Source organism: Oncorhynchus kisutch, linkage group LG26 (assembly GCF_002021735.2).
Source record: "Oncorhynchus kisutch isolate 150728-3 linkage group LG26, Okis_V2, whole genome shotgun sequence".
NCBI classification, from domain to species: domain Eukaryota; kingdom Metazoa; phylum Chordata; class Actinopteri; order Salmoniformes; family Salmonidae; genus Oncorhynchus; species Oncorhynchus kisutch.
The window spans coordinates 51,629,148-51,652,953 of NC_034199.2; the positions used below are offsets into that span (position 1 = coordinate 51,629,148).

The following is a 23,806-nucleotide window of genomic DNA, read 5'->3' on the forward strand; positions in this document are numbered from 1 at the left end:
CAGTCCGTTTTTAAGCACCTACCCCAGATTACTTCATGCGGCTATGGTAGTAGGAACAGTAAGGACAGATACCACACTCTTCAAGACACTCTGACCTCCTAAACGGCACCCTATGGGCCCTGGTCAAAAGTAATGCACTACAAAGGGGTGCCATTTGGGACAGGAGAGGAGTCTCTCTCACTGCTACCATATAAGGTTAAAACCAGACATTTGGGACAGGAGTGGAGTCTCTCTCACTGCTACCATGTAAGGTTAAAACCAGACATTTGGGACAGGAGTGGAGTCTCTCTCACTGCCTCCACCTAAGGGTAAAACCAGACATTTGGGACAGGAGTGGAGTCTCTCTCACTGCCTCCCCCTAAGGGTAAAACCAGAGAGCTGTGAGGCTGAACTTCCACAGAATCCTGCTAAGTTTATACCAACCCAGTTCACCAACTACTTCTCAGACAGAGTTCAGTGTGTCAAATCGGAGAGCCTGTTGTCCGGACTTCTGTCAGTCTCTATGGGGGTGCCACAGGGTTAAATTCTCAGGCCGACTCTTTTCTCTGTATATGTCAATGATGTGGCTCTTGCTGCTGGTGAGTCTCTGATCCACCTCTACGCAGACGACACCATTCTGTATACTTCTGGCCCCTCCTTGGACACTGTGCTAACAAACCTCCAAACAAGCTTAAATGCCATACAACACTCCTTCCGTGGCCTCCAACTGCTCTTAAATGCTAGTAAAAACTAAGTGCATGCTCTTCAACCGATTGCTGCCCGCACCCTCCCACCCGACTAGCAACACTACTCTGGACGGTTCTGACTTAGAATATGTGGACAACTGCTAGGTGTCTGGTTAGACCTATTTCGCAACAATGCCTTCTTCACTCATGCTGTCAAACATACCCTCGTCAAACTGATTATCCTACCGATCCTTGATTCTGCGATGTCATTTACAAAATAGCCTCCAACACTCTACTCAGCAAACTGGATGCAGTCTATCACAGTGCCATCCGTTTTTGTCACCAAAGCACCATGTTCTACCAACCATTGCGACCTGTATGCTCTCGTCGGCTGGCCCTCGCTACAGATTCGTTGCCAAACCCACTTGCTCCAGGTCCTCTATAAGTCTTTGCTAGGTAAATCTCCGCCTTATCTCAGCTCACTGGTCACCATAACACCCACCCATAGCACACGCTCCAGCAGGTATATTTCACTGGTCATCCCCAAAGCCAACACCTCCTGGGAATCATACTTAGGTAGCCTTTTTCCCTGTTGTGATTGTGGGTAGTTGTCTTTGTTAGGGGCACTATAGCCCTTGTTTGTTGCTTCACGGTCGTTTTCTTTATTTCTTGTTTTGTTGGTGACATTCTAAATAAAAAGGGAAAATGTACCACGCTGCACCTTGGTCTCATTCCGACGACGGCCGTAACAACTACCTACCTCATCCCCATATTGTTTTTATTTACTTTGTTGCTCATTTGCACACCAGTATCACTACCTACACATCATCATCATTGTAGCTTCTTCATCATCATCTCCTGCACATCTATCACTCCAGTGTTAATGCAATATTGTAATTATTTTGCCTCTATGGCCTATTTATTGCCTTACCACACTCTTCTGCATTTGCACACATTGGACATAGATCGTTCGATTTTTCTATTCTATTGTATTACTGATTGTATGTTTGTTTATCCCATGTGTAACTCTGTTTTGTTGTTTAAGTTGCACTGCTTTGCTTTATCTTGGCCAGGTCTCAGTTGTAAATGAGAACTTGTTCTCAACTGGCCTACTTGGTTAAATAAAGGGTTATGGTTATATATATATAAATACCTGGTTAAATAAAGGGTTATATACATAAATACCTGGTTAAATAAAGGGTTATATATATAAATACCTGGTTAAATAAAGGGTTATATATATAAATACCTGGTTAAATAAAGGGTTATGTATATAAATACCTGGTTAAATAAAGGGTTATATACATAAATACCTGGTTAAATAAAGGGTTAGGGTTATATATATAAATACCTGGTTAAATAAAGGGTTATATATATAAATACCTGGTTAAATAAAGGGTTATATATATAAATACCTGGTTAAATAAAGGGTAAATAAATAAAACATAGAATCCTAAAACGGACTGTAATTGTGTTACTCCCAAGTGGTACCTTATTCCCTAGGTAGTGCGCTACTTTTGACCAGGACCCTGGGAATAGGGTGCCATTTGGAAAACATACCAGGTGTTTACTCCCACCAGCTGCTCCTCTTGATATGAAAGAGAGAGAGAGAGAGAGAGAGAGAGAGAGAGAGAGAGAGAGAGAGAGAGAGAGAGAGAGAGAGAGAGAGAGAGAGAGAGAGAGAGAGAGAGAGAGAGAGAGAGAGAGAGAGAGAGAGAGAGAGAAAGAGAGAGAGAGAGAGTAATGTATAAACCCTGCTGCATTCCCCACCACAATCTTCTCCTATACCTTCCTTTCTACTTTCTTTTATGTTCAAACTAATTACACTGTAAGAGATAACAGCAGGACTTACAGGGAAACCTCTGGCTGTCTTACATGGTTAAAGAATTTACCTTCCAGAAGGCAGAGACATATAAACTAAATAAACGTCACTGTCAACTGGGTTTATTTTCAGCAAACTTAACATGTGTAAATATTTGTATAAACATAACAAGATTCAACAACTGAGACATAAACTGAACAAGTTCCACAGACATGTGACTAACAGAAATTGAATAATGTGTCTCTGAACAAATCTTGGGTCAAAATCAAAAGTAACAGTCAGTATCTGGTGTGACCACCAGCTGCATTAAGTACTGCAGTGCATCTCCTCCTCATGGACTGCACCAGATTTGCCAGGTCTTGCTGTGAGATGTTACCCCACTCTTCCACCAAGGCACCTACAAGTTCCTGGACATTTCTGGGGGGAATGGCACTAGACCTCACCCTCCGATCCAACAGGTCCCAGACGTGCTCAATGGGATTGAGATCCGGGCTCGTCACTGGCCATGGCAGAACACTGACATTCCTGTCCTGCAGGAAATCCCGCACAGAATGAGCAGTATGGCTGGAGGCATTGTCTTGCTGGAGGGTCATGTCAGGATGAGCCTGCAGGAAGGGTACCACATGAGGGAGGAGAATGTCTTCCCTGTAATGCACAGCGTTGAGATTGCCTGCAATGACAACAAGCTCAGTCCGATGATGCTGTGACACACAGCCCCAGACCTTGACGGACCCTCCACCTCCAAATCGATCCCACTCCAGAGTACAGGCCTCGGTGTAATGCTCACTCCTTCAACAATAAACGCGAATCCTACCATCAAATCAAATCAAATCAAATGTATTTATATAGCCCTTCGTACATCAGCTGATATCTCAAAGTGCTGTACAGAAACCCAGCCTAAAACCCCAAACAGCAAGCAATGCAGGTGTAGAAGCACGGTGGCTAGGAAAAACTCCCTAGAAATGCCAAAACCTAGGAAGAAACCTAGAGAGGAACCAGGCTATGTGGGGTGGCCAGTCTTCTTCTGGCTGTGCCGGGTGGAGATTATAACATCACCCCTGGTGAGACAAAACCGCGACTCGTCAGTGAAGAGCACTTTTTGCCAGTCCTGTCTGGTCCAGCGACGGTGGGTTTGTGCCCATAGGCGACGTTGTTGCCGGTGATGTCTGGTGAGGACCTGCGTTACAACAGGCCTACAAGCCCTCAGTCCAGCCTCTCTCAGCCTATACAGTCTGAGCACTGATTGAGGGATTGTTCGTTCCTGGTGTAACTCGGGCAGTTGTTGTTGCCATCCTGTACCTGTCCCGCAGGTGTGATGTTCGGATGTGCCAATATTGTGCAGGTGTTATTACACGTGGTCTGCCACTGCGAGGACAATGAAGATCTGTGAAGTTATTTGGATTTTTACGAATTATCTTTGAAAGACAGGGTCCTGAAAATGGGACCATTTATTTTGCTGAGTTTATAAAGGCCAGTCTGAAGCATACTCTGTGACAGGATGTTGATATGAAGCTGTGTCTGTATACCTCTGTGACTGACAGGATGTTGATATGAAGCTGTGTCTGTAGCAAACCTCTGTGACAGGATGTTGATATGAAGCTGTGTCTGTAGAATACCTCTGTGACAGGATGTTGATATGAAGCTGTGTCTGTAGCATACCTCTGTGACAGGATGTTGATATGAAGCTGTGTCTGTAGCATACCTCTGTGACTGACAGGATGTTGATATGAAGCTGTGTCTGTAGCAAACCTCTGTGACAGGATGTTGATATGAAGCTGTGTCTGTAGAATACCTCCGTGACAGGATGTTGATATGAAGCTGTGTCTGTAGCAAACCTCTGTGACAGGATGTTGATATGAAGCTGTGTCTGTAGCAAACCTCTGTGACAGGATGTTGATATGAAGCTGTGTCTGTAGCAAACCTCTGTGACAGGATGTTGATATGAAGCTGTGTCTGTAGCATACCTCTGTGACTGACAGGATGTTGATATGAAGCTGTGTCTGTAGCAAACCTCTGTGACTGACAGGATGTTGATATGAAGCTGTGTCTGTAGCATACCTCTGTGACTGACAGGATGTTGATATGAAGCTGTGTCTGTAGCAAACCTCTGTGACAGGATGTTGATATGAAGCTGTGTCTGTAGCATACCTCTGTGACAGGATGTTGATATGAAGCTGTGTCTGTAGCATACCTCTGTGACAGGATGTTGATATGAAGCTGTGTCTGTAGCATACCTCTGTGACTGACAGGATGTTGATATGAACCTGTGTCTGTAGCAAACCTCTGTGACTGACAGGATGTTGATATGAAGCTGTGTCTGTAGCATACCTCTGTGACTGACAGGATGTTGATATGAAGCTGTGTCTGTAGCATACCTCTGTGACAGGATGTTGATATGAAGCTGTGTCTGTAGCATACCTCTGTGACAGGATGTTGATATGAAGCTGTGTCTGTAGCATACCTCTGTGACAGGATGTTGATATGAAGCTGTGTCTGTAGCATACCTCTGTGACAGGATGTTGATATGAAGCTGTGTCTGTAGAAAACCTCTGTGACAGGATGTTGATATGAAGCTGTGTCTGTAGCAAACCTCTGTGACAGGATGTTGATATGAAGCTGTGTCTGTAGCATACCTCTGTGACTGACAGGATGTTGATATGAAGCTGTGTCTGTAGCAAACCTCTGTGACAGGATGTTGATATGAAGCTGTGTCTGTAGCAAACCTCTGTGACAGGATGTTGATATGAAGCTGTGTCTGTAGCAAACCTCTGTGACTGACAGGATGTTGATATGAAGCTGTGTCTGTAGAAAACCTCTGTGACAGGATGTTGATATGAAGCTGTGTCTGTAGCAAACCTCTGTGACAGGATGTTGATATGAAGCTGTGTCTGTAGCAAACCTCTGTGACAGGATGTTGATATGAAGCTGTGTCTGTAGCATACCTCTGTGACTGACAGGATGTTGATATGAAGCTGTGTCTGTAGAAAACCTCTGTGACAGGATACTGCAGTGTTGTTGACATCAGGGAAAACCAAAGGGAGAAATAGCAGAGTGGCTGTTGACGTTGAGAATAAGCCAAAGACAACACTCAGTTAGCTTCTCTTCAAAGCAGAGCAAGACAGCAATTCCAAAGTGCATTGTGTTTGGGTGAAGCTTACACAAATCAGACACTTCTTTTACATCAATATCCACAAACTATCTCTTCTCTGTAACCCTGATATACATCTCTCTGTCCATCTCACTTCTCACGCTGGATATTACATAGGGATTATTACATAGGGAATATTACATAGGGGATATTATATAGGGGATATTATATAGGGGATATTATAAAGGGATTATTACATAGGGGATATTACATAGGGATTATTACATAGGGGATATTACATAGGGGATATTATATAGGGATTATTACATAGGGGATATTATATAGGGATTATTACATAGGGATTATTACATAGGGGATATTACATAGGGGATATTATATAGGGGATATTATAAAGGGACTATTGCATAGGGGATATTATATAGGGGATATTATAAGGGATTATTGCATAGGGGATATTACATAGGAGATATTACATAGGGATTATTACATAGGGGATATGACATAGGGGATATTACATAGGGGATATTATATAGGGATTATTGCATAGGGGATATTACATAGGAGATATTACATAGGGATTATTACATAGGGGATATTACATAGGGGATATTACATAGGGGATATTACATAGGGGATATTACATAGGGGATATTACATAGGGGATATTACATAGGAGATATTACATAGGGATTATTACATAGGGGATATTACATAGGGGATATTACATAGGGGATATTATATAGGGATTATTACATAGGGATTATTACATAGGGGATATTATATAGGGGATATTATATAGGGATTATTACATAGGGATTATTACATAGGGATTATTACATAGGGGATATTACATAGGGGATATTATATAGGGATTATTACATAGGGATTATTACATAGGGGATATTATATAGGGGATTATTACATAGGGATTATTACATAGGGATTATTACATAGGGGATATTATATAGGGGATATTACATAGGGGATATTATATAGGGATTATTACATAGGGATTATTACATAGGGGATATTATATAGGGATTATTACATAGGGATTATTACATAGGGATTATTACATAGGGATTATTACATAGGAGATATTACATAGGGATTATTACATAGGGGATATTACATAGGGGATATTATATAGGGATTATTACATAGGGGATATTATATAGGGATTATTACATAGGGATTATTACATAGGGGATATTACATAGGGGATATTATATAGGGATTATTACATAGGGATTATTACATAGGGACTATTACATAGGGGATATTATATAGGGGATATTATATAGGGATTATTACATAGGGGATATTACATAGGGGATATTACATAGGGATTATTACATAGGAGATATTACATAGGGATTATTACATAGGAGATATTACATAGGGATTATTACATAGGGGATATTACATAGGGATTATTACATAGGAGATATTACATAGGGATTATTACATAGGAGATATTACATAGGGATTATTACATAGGAGATATTACATAGGGATTATTACATAGGAGATATTACATAGGGATTATTACATAGGGGATATTACATAGGGGATATTACATAGGGGATATTACATAGGAGATATTATATAGGGGATATTACATAGGGGATATTACATAGGGGATATTACATAGGAGATATTACATAGGGGATATTACATAGGGGATATTACATAGGAGATATCATATAGGGGATATTATATAGGGGATATTATAAAGGGACTATTGCATAGGGGATATTATATAGGGGATATTATAAGGGATTATTGCATAGGGGATATTACATAGGAGATATTACATAGGGGATATTACATAGGGATTATTACATAGGGGATATTACATAGGAGATATTACATAGGGGATATTACATAGGGATTATTACATAGGGATTATTACATAGGAGATATTACATAGGGGATATTACATAGGGGATATTACATAGGGGATATTACATTGGGATTATTACATAGGGGATATTACATAGGGATTATTACATAGGAGATATTACATAGGGATATTACATAGGAGATATTACATAGGGGATATTACATAGGGATTATTACATAGGGGATATTACATAGGAGATATTACATAGGGGATATTACATAGGGATTATTACATAGGGGATATTACATAGGAGATATTACATAGGGGATATTACATAGGGATTATTACATAGGGATTATTACATAGGAGATATTACATAGGGGATATTACATAGGGGATATTACATAGGGGATATTACATAGGGATTATTACATAGGGGATATTACATAGGAGATATTATATAGGGGATATTATATAGGGGATATTATAAAGGGACTATTGCATAGGGGATATTATATAGGGGATATTATAAGGGATTATTGCATAGGGGATATTACATAGGAGATATTACATAGGGGATATTACATAGGGATTATTACATAGGGATTATTACATAGGAGATATTACATAGGGGATATTACATAGGGGATATTACATAGGGGATATTACATAGGGGATATTACATAGGGATTATTACATAGGGGATATTACATAGGGGATATTACATAGTGATTATTACATAGGGATTATTACATAGGGATTATTATATAGGGATTATTACATAGGGGATATTACATAGGAGATATTATATAGGGGATATTATATAGGATATATTATATAGGGATTATTACATAGGGATTATTACATAGGAGATATTACATAGGGATTATTACATAGGAGATATTACATAGGGGATATTACATATCCAGCCTGAGCCTCCTAACTCCGTACCACAGAATTTAATAAACCACTGTGACTTCCCAGCAAACCAATAACTGATTCTGTAGAATTTCTCAAAAGATTTGTTAGATTGCAGCAATGCTCTCGGTCAGATCATACTGAGGATTATTAGAGACATGAGTTACAGGGAGTTGTCTGGTATTCACATGTTGTTCTTTAAGAAGTTACGCAGAACTTTCCCACAGTGTTCCACATTTTCCAAATAAGCCTGTTTTTATGACGTTCGTAGCAGGGTTAACATAATGTACCATTTGTACGTTAACACTTTATTTTACACCTAGCGTCATAAACATGTCATGACACGGTCATAACCATGTCATAATATTGTAATGACACATATATTTAGACCTGTTGTGACCAATGATGTTGTGATATGTAACAGTTAAGCTTCCGTCCCTCTCCTCGCACCAACCCAGGCTCGAACCAGGGACCCTCTGCACACATCAACAACTGCCTCCCCACGAAGTATCGTTACCCATCGCTCCACAAAAGCCGCGGCCCTTGCAGAGCAAGGTGAACAACTACTTCAAGGTCTCAGAGCGAGTGACGTCACCGATTGAAACGCTATTAGCGCTTACCACCACTAACTAGCTAGCCATCGGTTACACATATTAACCCTAGATTGCTGTTGCTAAGTGTTGGCCAGTGAGAGGCTTTAAGCCACTCCACAGTAGAAATGAATGGAATTCTACAGTCACATCCTGACCTTAGTTCCTTTTTTATGTCTCTGTTTTAGTTTGGTCAGGGCGTGAGTTGGGGTGGGCATTCTATATTTTGTGTTCTATGTTTTCTATTTCTATGTGTTTGACCTGGTATGGTTCCCAATCAGAGGCAGCTGGCAATCGTTGTCTCTGATTGAGAGCCATACTTAGGCAGCCTGTTTTCCTACTATGGGTTGTGGGTAGTCATTTTCTGTATAGTGTTTTTGTTGCACCTTACAGAACTGTTCGTTTGTCGGTTAGTTGTTTTTGTTCAGTATTCATCTTTATTAAAGTTATTATGAATACGTACCACGCTGCTCTTTGGTCCTCTTTCGTTACAGCATTAAAGCATCTCTATGCTCCTAGCCCTGCCCATGAGTACAGCACAGACTTCAGCACAGCCCAGTTCATGATCTCATCTCAGCTATTTTAATCTCATCCTCTGCCTCCTAGACTGTTGACCACAGCCCAGACCCGTCAGAATACCCAGATGGAAGATATCTGACCCCAGATATATAAGCTGTGTGTGTTTGCAGATACAGTAGGATTCTTTGGTGCTAGGTTGTCCTCGGGTTCGTCTTAGGTGGAATTCCATGTAAATCCACTTGTGTGCTTTTGGGTCTTTGCTTTTGGGTCTTTGCTTTTGGGTCTTTGGCGATTACTTGGGGTGAGTATTATATTATTATATTATATTATTTGAACGGTTTTATGGATTTTCATGATCAAGTTTTGTGAATTGTGTGGAAGGCTCTTAATGTTTGTTACCGTTGCTGCCGTCACATTCAGAAAGTCTATTCCAACGTGACTTATCAGTGTTTACGGAAAGTACTGTATGTTGATTTAAACTTAACATTGAGGCGTGTATGCACGCATGGCTATTCGTCACGTAGGATAAAAGCATCTAGCATAAATAACATGTTGTGGACGATCACTTTGATGTAGAGCACATTCAATTAATTGAGTAACTACAGCCATACATTGGCATGCACTTAGAAGAAGTAGGCTCACTTATTGGTCATACAACTTAAAGATGATTTCCCAGGTATACTGAATTAATTGATCAATCAACAATAATGTGATACTAGAGTGATTAAGTAACTAACCTACTTCTCAAGGTAATGTACATCTCAGTTAGGGTTCTGTCTTTAAAACAGATGCTACTGCAGATTCTACAGTATTGAATGTTTGTTGTTAGGCTACACAACAAGTCTCTAACTATGTCATAACAATTGTACAGTTGTAAAGATGTCATGTTTAATGTACAGAATAGTTAGCTTTGACAGTGGTTATCTGTTTGGAGAAATGTCCTTTCCTCATATCTGTGTCCCAAATGACACCCTACTTCCTATATAATGCACTACTTTTGACGAGATAGTACACTACTAGTGTACAGTGTACACTGAGTCTAAAACATGTACAGTATACAAATGCATCATTGGTCAAAACTGGAGGGAACTATTTATACATCCCAAATGGCACCCTGTTCCATAGAGTCCTATGGGTCCTGGTCTAAAGTAGTGCACTGTATAGGGAATAGGGTTTGGGACAAAGCCATAGTGCTCTCCTGTTTAGACTCCGGGTGTCAGTTCTCTGTCATCCCGTCATCTCGGTAACACTTTATTTGGATAGTCCCAAATAGATGTTTTTTTAGATGCTTTAATATATATATATATATATTGTATATATATTACCTTTACTTAACTAGGAAAGTTAGTTAAGAACACATTTTTATTTACAATAATGGCCTACCCCAGACAAACCCGGATGATACTGGGCCAATTGTGTGCCGCCCTATGGGACTCCCAATCACGGCCGGTTGTGATACAGCCTGGATTCGAACCAGGGTGTCTATAGGAGAGTCCATAGATTCCAACATTTCAACTAATTATCCACTAACCACAATCTTAACCTATATCTTAACCCTACCCTACCCCTAACCTTAATCCTAATCTTAACCTGTATCTTAACTCTACCCTACCCCTAAACTTAATCCTAATCTTAACCCTTATCTAAACCCTACCCTACCCCTAACCTTAATCCTAATCTTAACCTGTATCTTAACCCTACCCTACCCCTAACCTTAATCCTAATCTTAACCCTTATCTAAACCCTACCCTACCCCTAAACTTAATCCTAATCTTAACCTGTATCTTAACCCTACAATACCCCTAACCTTAATCCTAATCTTAACCTGTATCTTAACCCTACCCTACCCCTAACCTTAATCCTAATTTTAACCCTTATCTAAACCCTACCCTACCCCTAAACTTAATCCTAATCTTAACCCTTATCTAAACCCTACCCTACCCCTAAACTTAATCCTAATCTTAACCCTTATCTAAACCCTACCCTACCCCTAACCTTAATCCTAATCTTAACCCTTATCTAAACCCTACCCTACCCCTAATCTTAACCCTTATTTTAGCTTCTTCCCCTACCCTAACCTTAATCCTTATCTTAACCATAATCCTAACCCTAATCTTAACCTATATCTTAACTCTGCCCTAACCCTTAAACCCGACCAGGGCTACAAGTAGAACACAAATCATTTGACATAAACAGTTGCGTTAACCCTAAACTCATTCATGAGTTTTATTGACAAATATCAATAATAAAAACATGGTCCTTCAAGCAAAAACCTGATCATGAATTTATAAGAATGTTGTAAGTACAGAAATTGTTTGCTGAGTGGGAAATAAATATCTAACTAGTCAGTGATAACTGTGTGGAGTTTGGAGTTTGTGACAGCAACTATGTGATCTTATTACAGTATTATAGACACTATGACCTGGGATATACTATGGTCTACTATGTAGAAGAACCCCTTACAGTATTATAGACACTATGACCTGGGATATACTATGGTCTACTATGTAGAAGAACCCCTTACAGTATTATAGACACTATGACCTGGGATATACTATGATCTATGTAGAAGAACCCCTTACAGTATTATAAACACTATGACCTGGGATATACTATGGTCTACTATGTAGAAGAACCCCTTACAGTATTATAGACACTATGACCTGGGATTTACTATGATCTATGTAGAAGAACCCCTTACAGTATTATAGACACTATGTCCTGGGATTTACTATGATCTATGTAGAAGAACCCCTTCCAACAACTATACGGTGGCTTGTGAGGGTCAAAGAGCAAAAATGACATGTACTGTACGTGTTTGTGAGAGTCTCAGCTTTTCATAGATGGGTCACAATAGTTTGTATCCAAAACAATTCTGTCTCAACATACAGTGCATTTGGAAAGTTTTTTTGACTTTTTCCACATTTTGTTATGTTACAGCCTTATTTAAAAATAGTTTTTTAAATCGATCAATCTACACATAATATCCCATAATGACAAAGCAAAAACAGTTTTTTATTTTTTTTATTTGCAAATTTACACAAGTATTCAAATCCTTTATTCAGTTGAAACTCCTTTGGCAGTTTTTTACCTTTATTTAACTAGGCAAGTCAGTTAAGAACAAATTCTTATTTACAATGACGGCCCACCGGGGAACAGTGGGTTAACTGCCTTGTTCAGGGGAACAGTGGGTCAACTGCCTTGTTCAGGGGAACAGTGGGTCAACTGCCTTGTTCAGGGGAACAGTGGGTCAACTGCCTTGTTCAGGGGAACAGTGGGTCAACTGCCTTGTTCAGGGGAACAGTGGGTCAACTGCCTTGTTCAGGGGAACAGTGGGTTAACTGCCTTGTTCAGGGGAACAGTGGGTCAACTGCCTTGTTCAGGGGAACAGTGGGTTAACTGCCTTGTTCAGGGGAACAGTGGGTCAACTGCCTTGTTCAGGGGCAGAATGACAGATTTTTACCTTGTCAGCTCGGGGATTCGATCTTGCAACATTTCGGTTACTAGTCCAAAGCTCTAACTACTAGGCTACCCTGCCGCCTCTACACTCTAACCACTAGGCTACCCTGCCGCCTCTACACTCTAACCACTAGGCTACCCTGCAGCCTCTACACTCTAACCACTAGGCTACCCTGCCGCCTCTACACTCTAACCACTAGGCTACGCTGCCGCTGTAAGGCAGTAATTGCAGCCTCGAGTCTTTTTGGGTATGACGCTACAAGCTGGGCACACCTGTATTTGGGGAGTTTCTCCCATTCTTCTCTGCAGATCCAGTCAAGTTATGTCAGGTTGGATGGGGAGTGTCACTGCACAGCTATTTTCAGGGCTCTCCAGAGATGTTCGATCGGGTTCAAGTCCGGGCTCTGGCTGGGCCACTCAAAGACATTCAGAGACTAGTCCCGAAGCCACTCCGGAGTTGTCTTGGCTGTGTGCTTAGGGTCGTTGTCCTGTTGAAAGGTGAACCTTTGCCCCAATCTGAGGTCCTGAGCGCTCTGCTGCAGGTTTTCATCAAGGATCTCTCTGTACTTTACTCCGTTCATCTTTCCCTCGATCCTGACTAGTCTCCCAGTCCCTGATGCTGAAAAACATCCCCACAGCATGATGCTACCACCACCATGCTTCACTGTAGGGATGGTGCCAGGTCTCCTCCAGATGTGGCGTTTGGCATTAGGCGAAAGAGTCCAGTGTGGTTTTATCAGACCAGATAATCTTGTTTCTCATGGTCTGAGAGTCCTTTAGGTGCCTTCTGGCAAACTCCAAGCGGGATGTCATGTACGTTTTACTGAGGAGTGGCTTCCGTCTGGCCACTCTACCATAAAGGCCTGATTAGATGGTTGTGCTTTTGAAAGGTTCTCCCATCTCCACAGAGTAACTCTGGAGCTCTGTCAGAGTGACCATCAGGTTCTTGGTCACCTCCCTGACCAAGGCCCTTCTCCCCCGATTGCTCAGTTTGGTCGAGCAGACAGCTCTAGGAAGAGTCTTCGTGGTTCCAAACTTCATCCATTTAAAAATGATGGAGGCCACTTTGTTCTTGGGGACCTTCAATGCTGCAGAAATATTTTGATACCCTTCCCCAGATCTGTGCCTCGACACAATCCTGTCTCAGAGCTCTATGGACAATTCCTTCGACCTCATGGCTTGGTTTTTGCTCTGACATGCACTGTCAACTGTGGGAACTTATATAGACAGGTGTGTGCCTTTCCAAATCATGTCCAATCAATTGAATTTACCACAGGTGGACTCCAATTCAAGTTGTCGAAACATCTCAAGAATGATCAGACTGCACCTGAGCTTAATTTCGAATCTCATAGCAAAGGGTTTTTCTTTATTTTTACTATTTTCTACATTGTAGAGTAATAGTGAAGACATCACAACAGACACTATGACCTTGGATTTCCTAGTATCTTCTATGTAGAAGAACCCCTTACAGTATTATAGACACTATGACCTGGGATTTCCTATGATCTTCTATGTAGAAGAACCCTTAACAGTATTATAGACACTATGTCCTATGTTATACACTATGTTATATAGACTGTGAAATAACACATATGGAATCATGTAGTAACCACAAAAGTGTTAACAGCTTTGCACACTCTTGGAAACATCTGTGTCTTAACATTACTGTCAGATGAGAAACACCGGTCTTAACATTACTGTCAGATGAGAAACATCTGTGTCTTAACATTACTGTCAGATTAAAAACACCGGTCTTAACATTACTGTCAGATGAGAAACACCGGTCTTAACATTACTGTCAGATGAGAAACACCGGTCTTAACATTACTGTCAGATGAGAAACATCTGTGTCTTAACATTACTGTCAGATGAGAAACACCGGTCTTAACATTACTGTCAGATGAGAAACACCGGTCTTAACATTACTGTCAGATGAGAAACACCGGTCTTAACATTACTGTCAGATGAGAAACACCGGTCTTAACATTACTGTCAGATGAGAAACACCGGTCTTAACATTACTGTCAGATGAGAAACATCTGTGTCTTAACATTACAGTCAGATGAGAAACATCTGTGTCTTAACATTACTGTCAGATGAGAAACACCGGTCTTAACATTACTGTCAGATGAGAAACACCGGTCTTAACATTACTGTCAGATGAGAAACATCTGTGTCTTAACATTACTGTCAGATGAGAAACACCGGTCTTAACATTACTGTCAGATGAGAAACACCGGTCTTAACATTACTGTCAGATGAGAAACACCGGTCTTAACATTACTGTCAGATGAGAAACACCGGTCTTAACATTACTGTCAGATGAGAAACATCTGTGTCTTAACATTACAGTCAGATGAGAAACATCTGTGTCTTAACATTACTGTCAGATGAGAAACACCGGTCTTAACATTACTGTCAGATGAGAAACACCGGTCTTAACATTACTGTCAGATTAAAAACATCTGTGTCTTAACATTACTGTCAGATGAGAAACATCTGTGTCTTAACTAACTTCCCTCTCTTTTATCTCCTTCTCCAGACCTGGAGGAACACGGCTATGAAACCAGTGGCTGTGTTAATGTGCTGCCTTGCAGCGACCCTTTCACAACAGCCTGGAAGACTAGACCCACATAATGATCCAAAAAGTCACGAAGGACCAGGACCCCACACTCACACTCACACAGAAATCATCACCATCATACGCAATTGGACCCACGAAGATGTCCATCCTCCACCCCCTCCTCCATCCCCCTGTGATGGTAAGTCTTTTAGAGCCCTGTCTGTGACCATCCCCCTGTGATGGTAAGTCTTTTAGAGCCCTGTCTGTGACCATCCCCCTGTGATGGTAAGTCTTTTAGAGCCCTGTCTGTGACCATCCCCCTGTGATGGTAAGTCTTTTAGAGCCCTGTCTGTGACCATCCCCCTGTGATGGTAAGTCTTTTAGAGCCCTGTCTGTGACCATCCCCCTGTGATGGTAAGTCTTTTAAAGCCCTGTCTGTGACCATCCCCCTGTGATGGTAAGTATTTTAGAGCCCTGTCTGTGACCCTCCCCCTGTGATGGTAAGTCTTTTAGAGCCCTGTCTGTGACCATCCCCCTGTGATGGTAAGTTTTTTAGAGCCCTGTCTGTGACCATCCCCCTGTGATGGTAAGTCTTTTAGAGCCCTGTCTGTGACCATCCCCCTGTGATGGTAAGTCTTTTAAAGCCCTGTCTGTGACCATCCCCCTGTGATGGTAAGTCTTTTAGAGCCCTGTCTGTGACCATCCCCCTGTGATGGTAAGTCTTTTAGAGCCCTGTCTGTGACCATCCCCCTGTGATGGTAAGTCTTTTAGAGCCCTGTCTGTGACCATCTCCCTGTGATGGTAAGTCTTTTAGAGCCCTGTCTGTGACCATCCCCCTGTGATGGTAAGTCTTTTAAAGCCTTGTCTACGACCTATCCTATCTTAAATTTATAACATGGCTACATTGACACAAATAATAAAACCACATAGAATTTAAATAAACAATTAGAGTAAAAATTACAACATGGCTATGTACAGGAAGAACCAGGTAATAACATGGTTATATACAGGAAGTACCAGGTAATAGCATGGCTATATACAGGAAGTACCTGGTAATAGCATGGCTATGTACAGGAAGAACCAGGTAATAACATGGTTATATACAGGAAGTACCAGGTAATAGCATGGCTATATACAGGAAGTACCTGGTAATAGCATGGCTATGTACAGGAAGAACCAGGTAATAACATGGTTATATACAGGAAGTGCCAGGTAATAGCATGGCTATATACAGGAAGTACCTGGTAATAGCATGGCTATGTACAGGAAGAACCAGGTAATAACATGGTTATATACAGGAAGTACCAGGTAATAGCATGGCTATATACAGGAAGTACCTGGTAATAACATGGCTATATACAGGAAGTACCTGGTAATAGCATGGCTATGTACAGGAAGTGCCAGGTAATAGCATGGCTATATACAGGAAGTACCTGGTAATAACATGGCTATATACAGGAAGTACCTGGTAATAGCATGGCTATGTACAGGAATAACCAGGTAATAACATGGCTATATACAGGAAGTACTAGGTAATAACATGGTTATATACAGGAAGTACCCGGTAATAACATGGCTATATACAGGAAGTACCAGGTAATAACATGGCTATATACAGGAAGTACCAGGTAATAACATGGCTATATACAGGAAGTAGATGTCCTCTGTCTTCCTGTATAAGTGACTGAGTGTCCCATTGATCTGTACTTCAAAAGCAGTGCACTATGTATTGAATAGGGTGCCATTTGGGAAACAGATAATATGATGTCCTCTGTCTTCCTGCAGAAGTGACTGAGTGTCCCATTGACTTGTACTTCGTGATGGACTCCTCTGAGAGCATCGCCCTGCAGCAGCCCCCTCCAGGAAGCCTGGTGAAGAAGGTGGCAGATTGGACAAGGGAGTTTGCCCTGAGGCTCCGGGAGGAGGTGTACAACAGACAGGTGAAAATCAGCTGGTTTCTGGGGGGACTCCACTTCTCCCAGACACAGGAGCTCATCAGTGAGATCACCAGCAGAGAAAACTTTGTCAGGAAAATGGATGGCATTGACTGGTTAAAGTCTTACCTGGGTAAAGGTAAGATCGCCAAGACTCATTTGCATGCTTCTTCTTCATGGATCTTCTGTTGTTTTCTTCCATTGAATATGTGACTCTGGGATGTCATTGATCTGTACTGTAATGTGTTGAGAGCCTGTCAGTCATCATGTCATTGATCTGTACTGTCAGTCATCATGTCATTGATCTGTACTGTAATGTGTTGAGAGTCTGTAAGTCATCATGTCATTGATCTGTACTGTAATGTGTTGAGAGCCTGTCAGTCATCATGTCATTGATCTGTACTGTCAGTCATCATGTCATTGATCTGTACTGTAATGTGTTGAGAGTCTGTCAGTCATCATGTCATTGATCTGTACTGTCAGTCATCATGTCATTGATCTGTACTGTAATGTGTTGAGAGTCTGTCAGTCATCATGTCATTGATCTGTACTGTCAGTCATCATGTCATTGATCTGTATAGTACTGTGTATCCTGGGCATATGACAGATAAACATTGATTTGATTTGAGGTACCTACACTGACTGTGCCCTGGACAAGATGACCGAGGAGATGCAGCGCCACGACCTCCGGGGACACAACTCTGTCCGCTTCGCTGTGGTGGTCACTGACGGCCATGTGACTGGCGCCCCCTGTGGGGGGATCAAGGTGTCTGCAGAACGGGCTAGAGACCAGGTAAGAGGGACAGACACAGGAGAGGGTTTTGTTTTTAGCCTTTTAATCAGTGATGTTACTGTCATTCATCTCCTGAGATTGTTTATTTGATTTGACCAGCGCATCAGCCTGTTCTCAGTAGCTGCCTCCAAGGTGGTGGAGGAAGCAGGGATGGAGCTGATCGCTAGCTCGCCTGCGGGGGTCTACCGTTCCAACTACATGGCTGTCAATGTCACAGGTGTTTAACCTAACAAGTCATTTCATTGGTTACTTGACAGATCATGTGATTCTAACTCTGTGTATTTATAGTCCAGAGGCGGAGCCCAGGGTTTTTAGCATGTGACTTGCTTTGTGGATAATGGAATTGTTTGAGCTATGGAGATGATGGACGTCTAACTCTTGGGCTGCATCACTTGCTGTATCCCTTTACATTGTCTTGGTTTGTTTTGTTTGTTGGTCTGATTTAAACTAGCATAGTTGTTAGAGTTCAAAAGTAAGAGAAATTATATTTATAGAAACAAAAACATTGAACAAAAAATGGGAACTGCAATGTGTTTGAAACTAAATAAATGTTGAAAAATGTCCTTTTGTTTTCTACCTCTTCTTCACTGTGCTCAACCCAGACCTTAACACCTGTCACAGTCCACCATGTGACGCCCCCACTGGGAAAATAGTCACATCATCCATCAACCAAATTATCAACGCTATGGTGATTATATGTTGTGTTTTATCCAGCTTTGAATATTCATGTCCGAAGCATTTTCTATTACCATTTATCTAGGGCTGTCAAACTATTTGCAATTCATTCGCAAATTCAGAATTAGCTCAAAATGAGTTGTAATTGTAAGATTTTTCAGTCATAAGATTTTTGTCTATAAGTAGGAAAATTGGGGATATCCCACTTTATTTAACCTAAGTCAACGTAGCATTGTAGATTTGAGTTGTATAGATATATTTTTGGTACCATTGTTCCCCCCCCCCCCAAATATATTTTTTATTGAAGTCTTTTTGTTTGTCCTTCTCTACAGAAATATCAAGCCTATTTGCAGGTAACTAATAGTTATTCTCAGGGATGCAGTCAGAATCTGTAACGTGACGCTTCTAAGCCTTTCTATCAAACTGATCTTCATTTTCCTGCTGTGAAATGTTGTTTCGTTCACAAAGTTTTTAATCCATCATTATTCCAGTGCTCCAAACTCCAGTGTCTGGAGCTTCCAGGACCCCCTGGTCTGAAGGGAAACCGAGGACTAAAAGTGAGCTCCTTTGTTAATAATAAGTAAAACATCTGAGATATTTGCAAGAATGAAATGTGTTTATTCATGTTTGTTTTATGAACAGTTTGTTGTTTATGTTTATCTTAAAGTATCTGTTTATTGTAGGGAACGAAAGGAGGAGTTGGACTTGCTGGCGCTAAAGGGACCAAGGGCAAACAGGTGGACTGGGCGTTCTGACCACGGAAACACTGACAAGAGAACCTAAACATTTATATATATATATATATATTGTTGTTGAAATAACATATTTTCTTCCACAGAATGTAGATGATAGTGTTGTTATTATTTGTGCCACAGGGGGACTCTGGTATTGAAGGTGCAATCGGTCCCGCAGGTCACAAGGTTGGTGTCCTCTCTAACCAATACGGATATTCACCTTACAGTGTATCCTGACTATTTTAACAACCCGTCTTCTATTTGCTTCTGTTTAGGGTGCGATTGGCCTGAAAGGTGAAAAGGTAAGAAGAACTAAACATTATTCTAGTAAATATCATGTGTAAATCTTACATGAGATATGCTTTTTTTATCAACGTTTTTAAACATTATTTGATGAATGGATTTCATCTTTCCCCAGGGTGAATTTGGATCAGATGGAACCAAGGTAAACTACATGATTGACTCTGACAGTATACAGTACGTTCTGTGTGTGTACAGATACACCTTTTAGTTATGTCTCGCTGGATATGCTTACTTTCATCGTTAACACACTCCGAATGACCTCTCAATCACCAGGGAGCGTCAGGAGGACACGGCAGGAATGGAACGGATGGGCAGAAGGTAAGAGACCATCACTAGGTGCTGCAACGCTTTCCCTTGAACTGTAACAGGAGCCAAGGGTAGCCCTGAGACTGTAACAGGAGCCAAGGGGGGCCCTGAGACTGAAACAGGAGCCAAGGGGGGCCCTGAGACTGAAACAGGAGCCAAGGGGAGCCCTGAGACTGAAACAGGAGCCAAGGGGAGCCCTGAGACTGAAACAGGAGCCAAGGGGGGCCCTGAGACTGAAACAGGAGCCAAGGGGAGCCCTGAGACTGAAACACGAGCCAAGGGGAGCCCTGAGACTGAAACACGAGCCAAGGGGGGCCCTGAGACTGTAACAGGAGCCAAGGGGAGCCCTGAGCTTTCAACTCAATGAAGATGACCACTGACCTGGCACACTGTTACAGGTCCATTGGGTCTATACAGGAGTGTTGAATCATGTTGAACCTAATAGGAATCTTTTCTGTGTTAATTCTCAGGGTAAAATTGGTCGAATCGGAACTTATGGTTGTAAAGGAGATCCAGGAGAAAGGGTCAGTAAAACGTTGTCCTACACACACACACACACACACACACACACACACACACACACACACACACACACACACACACACACACACACAATAATGAATGCAGTAAAACGTTGTCCTACACACACACACACACACACACACACACAATAATGAATGCAGTAAAACGTTGTCCTACACACACACACACACACACACACACACACACACACACACACACACACACACACACACACACACACACACACACACACACACACACACACACACACACACAATAATGAATGCAGTAAAATGTTGTGATAAAAAGGAATTGTCTCTGATGTTTTTTGAAAGGGCCCAGATGGTTATCCAGGAAGTGCTGGTGATATGGGACTGGCCGGTGTCAACGGAGAGAAGGTACCTGAGAGAACCTTCAGTCTGTCAAGGCTACTACAATACCTTCTGTACTACACAAACTCCAGACTCCAGACTTTATGTACAGTGTTTTATAGACCACTGGGTTTACTAAACCTAGTTTATGTACAGTGTTTTATAGACTAGTGGGTTTACTAAACCTAGTTTATGTACAGTGTTTTACAGACCAGTGTGTTTAATGTGTGATGCTGATATTCCTAGGGAGACCCTGGTCATAACGGAAAGCCAGGTCCCACTGGCCCTCTTGGAGAAGCTGGACCACCGGTACAGTAACGACATCATAACACACTCTTACCTGGACCTAACAGAAACATCATGCAGATTTAATGTGCACTAGCTAACGACATCACAGCTCAAGAAGGATTCTCTCTCTGAAGATGTCATGAAGAGCCACTTGTTATCACATTGATAAATCATCTAATCTTTCTTCTTCCTTTCAGAGTTATCCAGGAAGTCCTGGGATTCCAGGCTCACCAGGAAGGAAGGGAATACCAGTGAGTGACTTATAGACCTGGCTATCCTTGTCATTAACCGTTCTGTAATTGAGTTCAGTAGTTCATTGGTTCAGTAGTACTGTAGTTCAGTAGTGCTGTAGTTCAGTAGTGCTGTAGTGCTATAGTTCAGTAGTGCTGTAGTTCAGTAGTGCTGTAGTTCAGTAGTGCTGTAGTTCAGTAGTTCAGTAGTGCTGTAGTTTAGTAGTACTGTAGTTCAGTAGAGCTGTAGTTCAGTAGTGCTGTAGTTCAGTAGTGCTGGTGTTCAGTAGTGCTGTAGTGCTGTAGTTCAGTAGTGCTGTAGTTCAGTAGTTCAGTAGTTCAGTAGTGCTGTAGTTCAGTAGTTCACTAGTGTTGTAGTTCAGTAGTGCTGTAGTGCTGTAGTTCAGTAGTGCTGTAGTTCAGTAGTGCTGTAGTTCAGTAGTTCAGTAGTTCAGTAGTTCAGTAGTGCTGTAGTTCAGTAGTTCTGTAGTTCAGTAGTTCAGTAGTTCAGTAGTGCTGTAGTTCAGTAGTTCACTAGTGCTGTAGTTCAGTAGTGCTGTAGTTCAGTAGTGCTGTAGTTCAGTAGTTCAGTAGTGCTGTAGTTCAGTAGTTCAGTAGTGCTGTAGTTCAGTAGTTCATTGGTGCTGTAGTTCAGTAGTGCTGTAGTTCAGTAGTTCAGTAGTGCTGTAGTTCAGTAGTGCTGTAGTTCAGTAGGGCTGTAGTTCAGTAGTTCAGTAGTGCTGTAGTTCAGTAGTGCTGTAGTTCAGTAGTGCTGTAGTTCAGTCGTGCTGTAGTTCAGTAATGCTGTATTTCAGTAATGCTGTAGTTCAGTAGTGCTGTAGTGCTATAGTTCAGTAGTGCTGTAGTTCAGTAGTGCTGTAGTTCAGTAGTTCAGTAGTTCAGTAGTTCAGTAGTGCTGTAGTTCAGTAGTTCTGTAGTTCAGTAGTTCAGTAGTTCAGTAGTGCTGTAGTTCAGTAGTTCACTAGTGCTGTAGTTCAGTAGTGCTGTAGTTCAGTAGTGCTGTAGTTCAGTAGTTCAGTAGTGCTGTAGTTCAGTAGTTCAGTAGTGCTGTAGTTCAGTAGTTCATTGGTGCTGTAGTTCAGTAGTGCTGTAGTTCAGTAGTTCAGTAGTGCTGTAGTTCAGTAGTGCTGTAGTTCAGTAGGGCTGTAGTTCAGTAGTTCAGTAGTGCTGTAGTTCAGTAGTGCTGTAGTTCAGTAGTGCTGTAGTTCAGTCGTGCTGTAGTTCAGTAATGCTGTATTTCAGTAATGCTGTAGTTCAGTAGTGCTGTAGTGCTATAGTTCAGTAGTGCTGTAGTTCAGTAGTGCTGTAGTTCGGTAGTTCAGTAGAGCTGTAGTTCAGTAGTTCAGTAGTGCTGTAGTTTAGTAGTTCAGTAGTGTTGTAGTTCAGTAGTTCAGTAGTGCTGTAGTTCAGTAGTGCTGTAGTTCAGTAGTGCTGTAGTTCATTAGTGCTGTAGTTCAGTCGTGCTGTAGTTCAGTAGTTCAGTAGTGCTGGTGTTCAGTAGTGCTGTAGTTCAGTAGTTCAGTAGTGCTGGTGTTCAGTTCTGCTGTAGTTCAGTAGTTCAGTAGAGCTGTAGTTCAGTAGTGCTGGTGTTCAGTAGTGCTGTAGTTCAGTAGAGCTGTAGTTCAGTAGTGCTGTAGTGCTGTAGTTCAGTAGTTCAATAGTTCAGTAGTGCTGTAGTTCAGTAGTGCTGTAGTTCAGTAGTGCTGTAGCTCAGTAGTGCTGTAGTTCAGTAGTGCTGTAGTTCAGTAGTTCAGTAGTTCACTAGTGCTGTAGTTCAGTAGTGCTGTAGTTCAGTAGTTCAGTGGTGCTGTAGTTCAGTAGTGCTGTAGTTCAGTAGTTCAGTAGTGCTATAGTTCAGTAGTGCTCTAGTTCAGTAGTTCAGTAGTGCTGTAGTTCAGTAATGCTGTAGTTCAGTAGTGCTGTAGTTCAGTAGTGCTCTAGTTCAGTAGTTCAGTAGTGCTGTAGTTCAGTAATGCTGTAGTTCAGTAGTGCTGTAGTTCAGTAGTGCTGTAGTTCAGTAGTTCAGTAGTGCTGTATTTCTTCATTCTAAACTAACTGATTCCTAATTCTTTCAGGGACTCAACGGTGAACCGGGACTAAAAAGCCAACCAGTACGCAAACTTGGCTAAGTGATACAT

General features: G+C 41.5%; 1 protein-coding gene across 1 annotated transcript in view; it reads left to right on the plus strand.

The window, feature by feature from the left end:
- Nucleotides 1-9,578: 9,578 nt before the first annotated feature.
- LOC109870781 (collagen alpha-2(VI) chain) overlaps nt 9,579-23,806 on the plus strand; it is a 34,434-nt gene continuing 20,206 nt past the window's right edge. The window contains exons 1-18 of the mRNA XM_031805908.1: nt 9,579-9,770; nt 15,471-15,690; nt 17,277-17,564; nt 18,055-18,218; nt 18,318-18,435; nt 18,821-18,906; nt 19,226-19,246; nt 19,385-19,450; nt 19,577-19,630; nt 19,769-19,813; nt 19,903-19,929; nt 20,046-20,072; nt 20,204-20,248; nt 20,707-20,760; nt 21,094-21,156; nt 21,376-21,438; nt 21,615-21,668; nt 23,744-23,779. Coding sequence (XP_031661768.1) covers nt 15,489-15,690; nt 17,277-17,564; nt 18,055-18,218; nt 18,318-18,435; nt 18,821-18,906; nt 19,226-19,246; nt 19,385-19,450; nt 19,577-19,630; nt 19,769-19,813; nt 19,903-19,929; nt 20,046-20,072; nt 20,204-20,248; nt 20,707-20,760; nt 21,094-21,156; nt 21,376-21,438; nt 21,615-21,668; nt 23,744-23,779 — 1,413 coding nt within the window. The 5' untranslated portion in view covers nt 9,579-9,770; nt 15,471-15,488. The remainder of the gene's footprint in view (nt 9,771-15,470; nt 15,691-17,276; nt 17,565-18,054; nt 18,219-18,317; nt 18,436-18,820; nt 18,907-19,225; nt 19,247-19,384; nt 19,451-19,576; nt 19,631-19,768; nt 19,814-19,902; nt 19,930-20,045; nt 20,073-20,203; nt 20,249-20,706; nt 20,761-21,093; nt 21,157-21,375; nt 21,439-21,614; nt 21,669-23,743; nt 23,780-23,806) is intronic.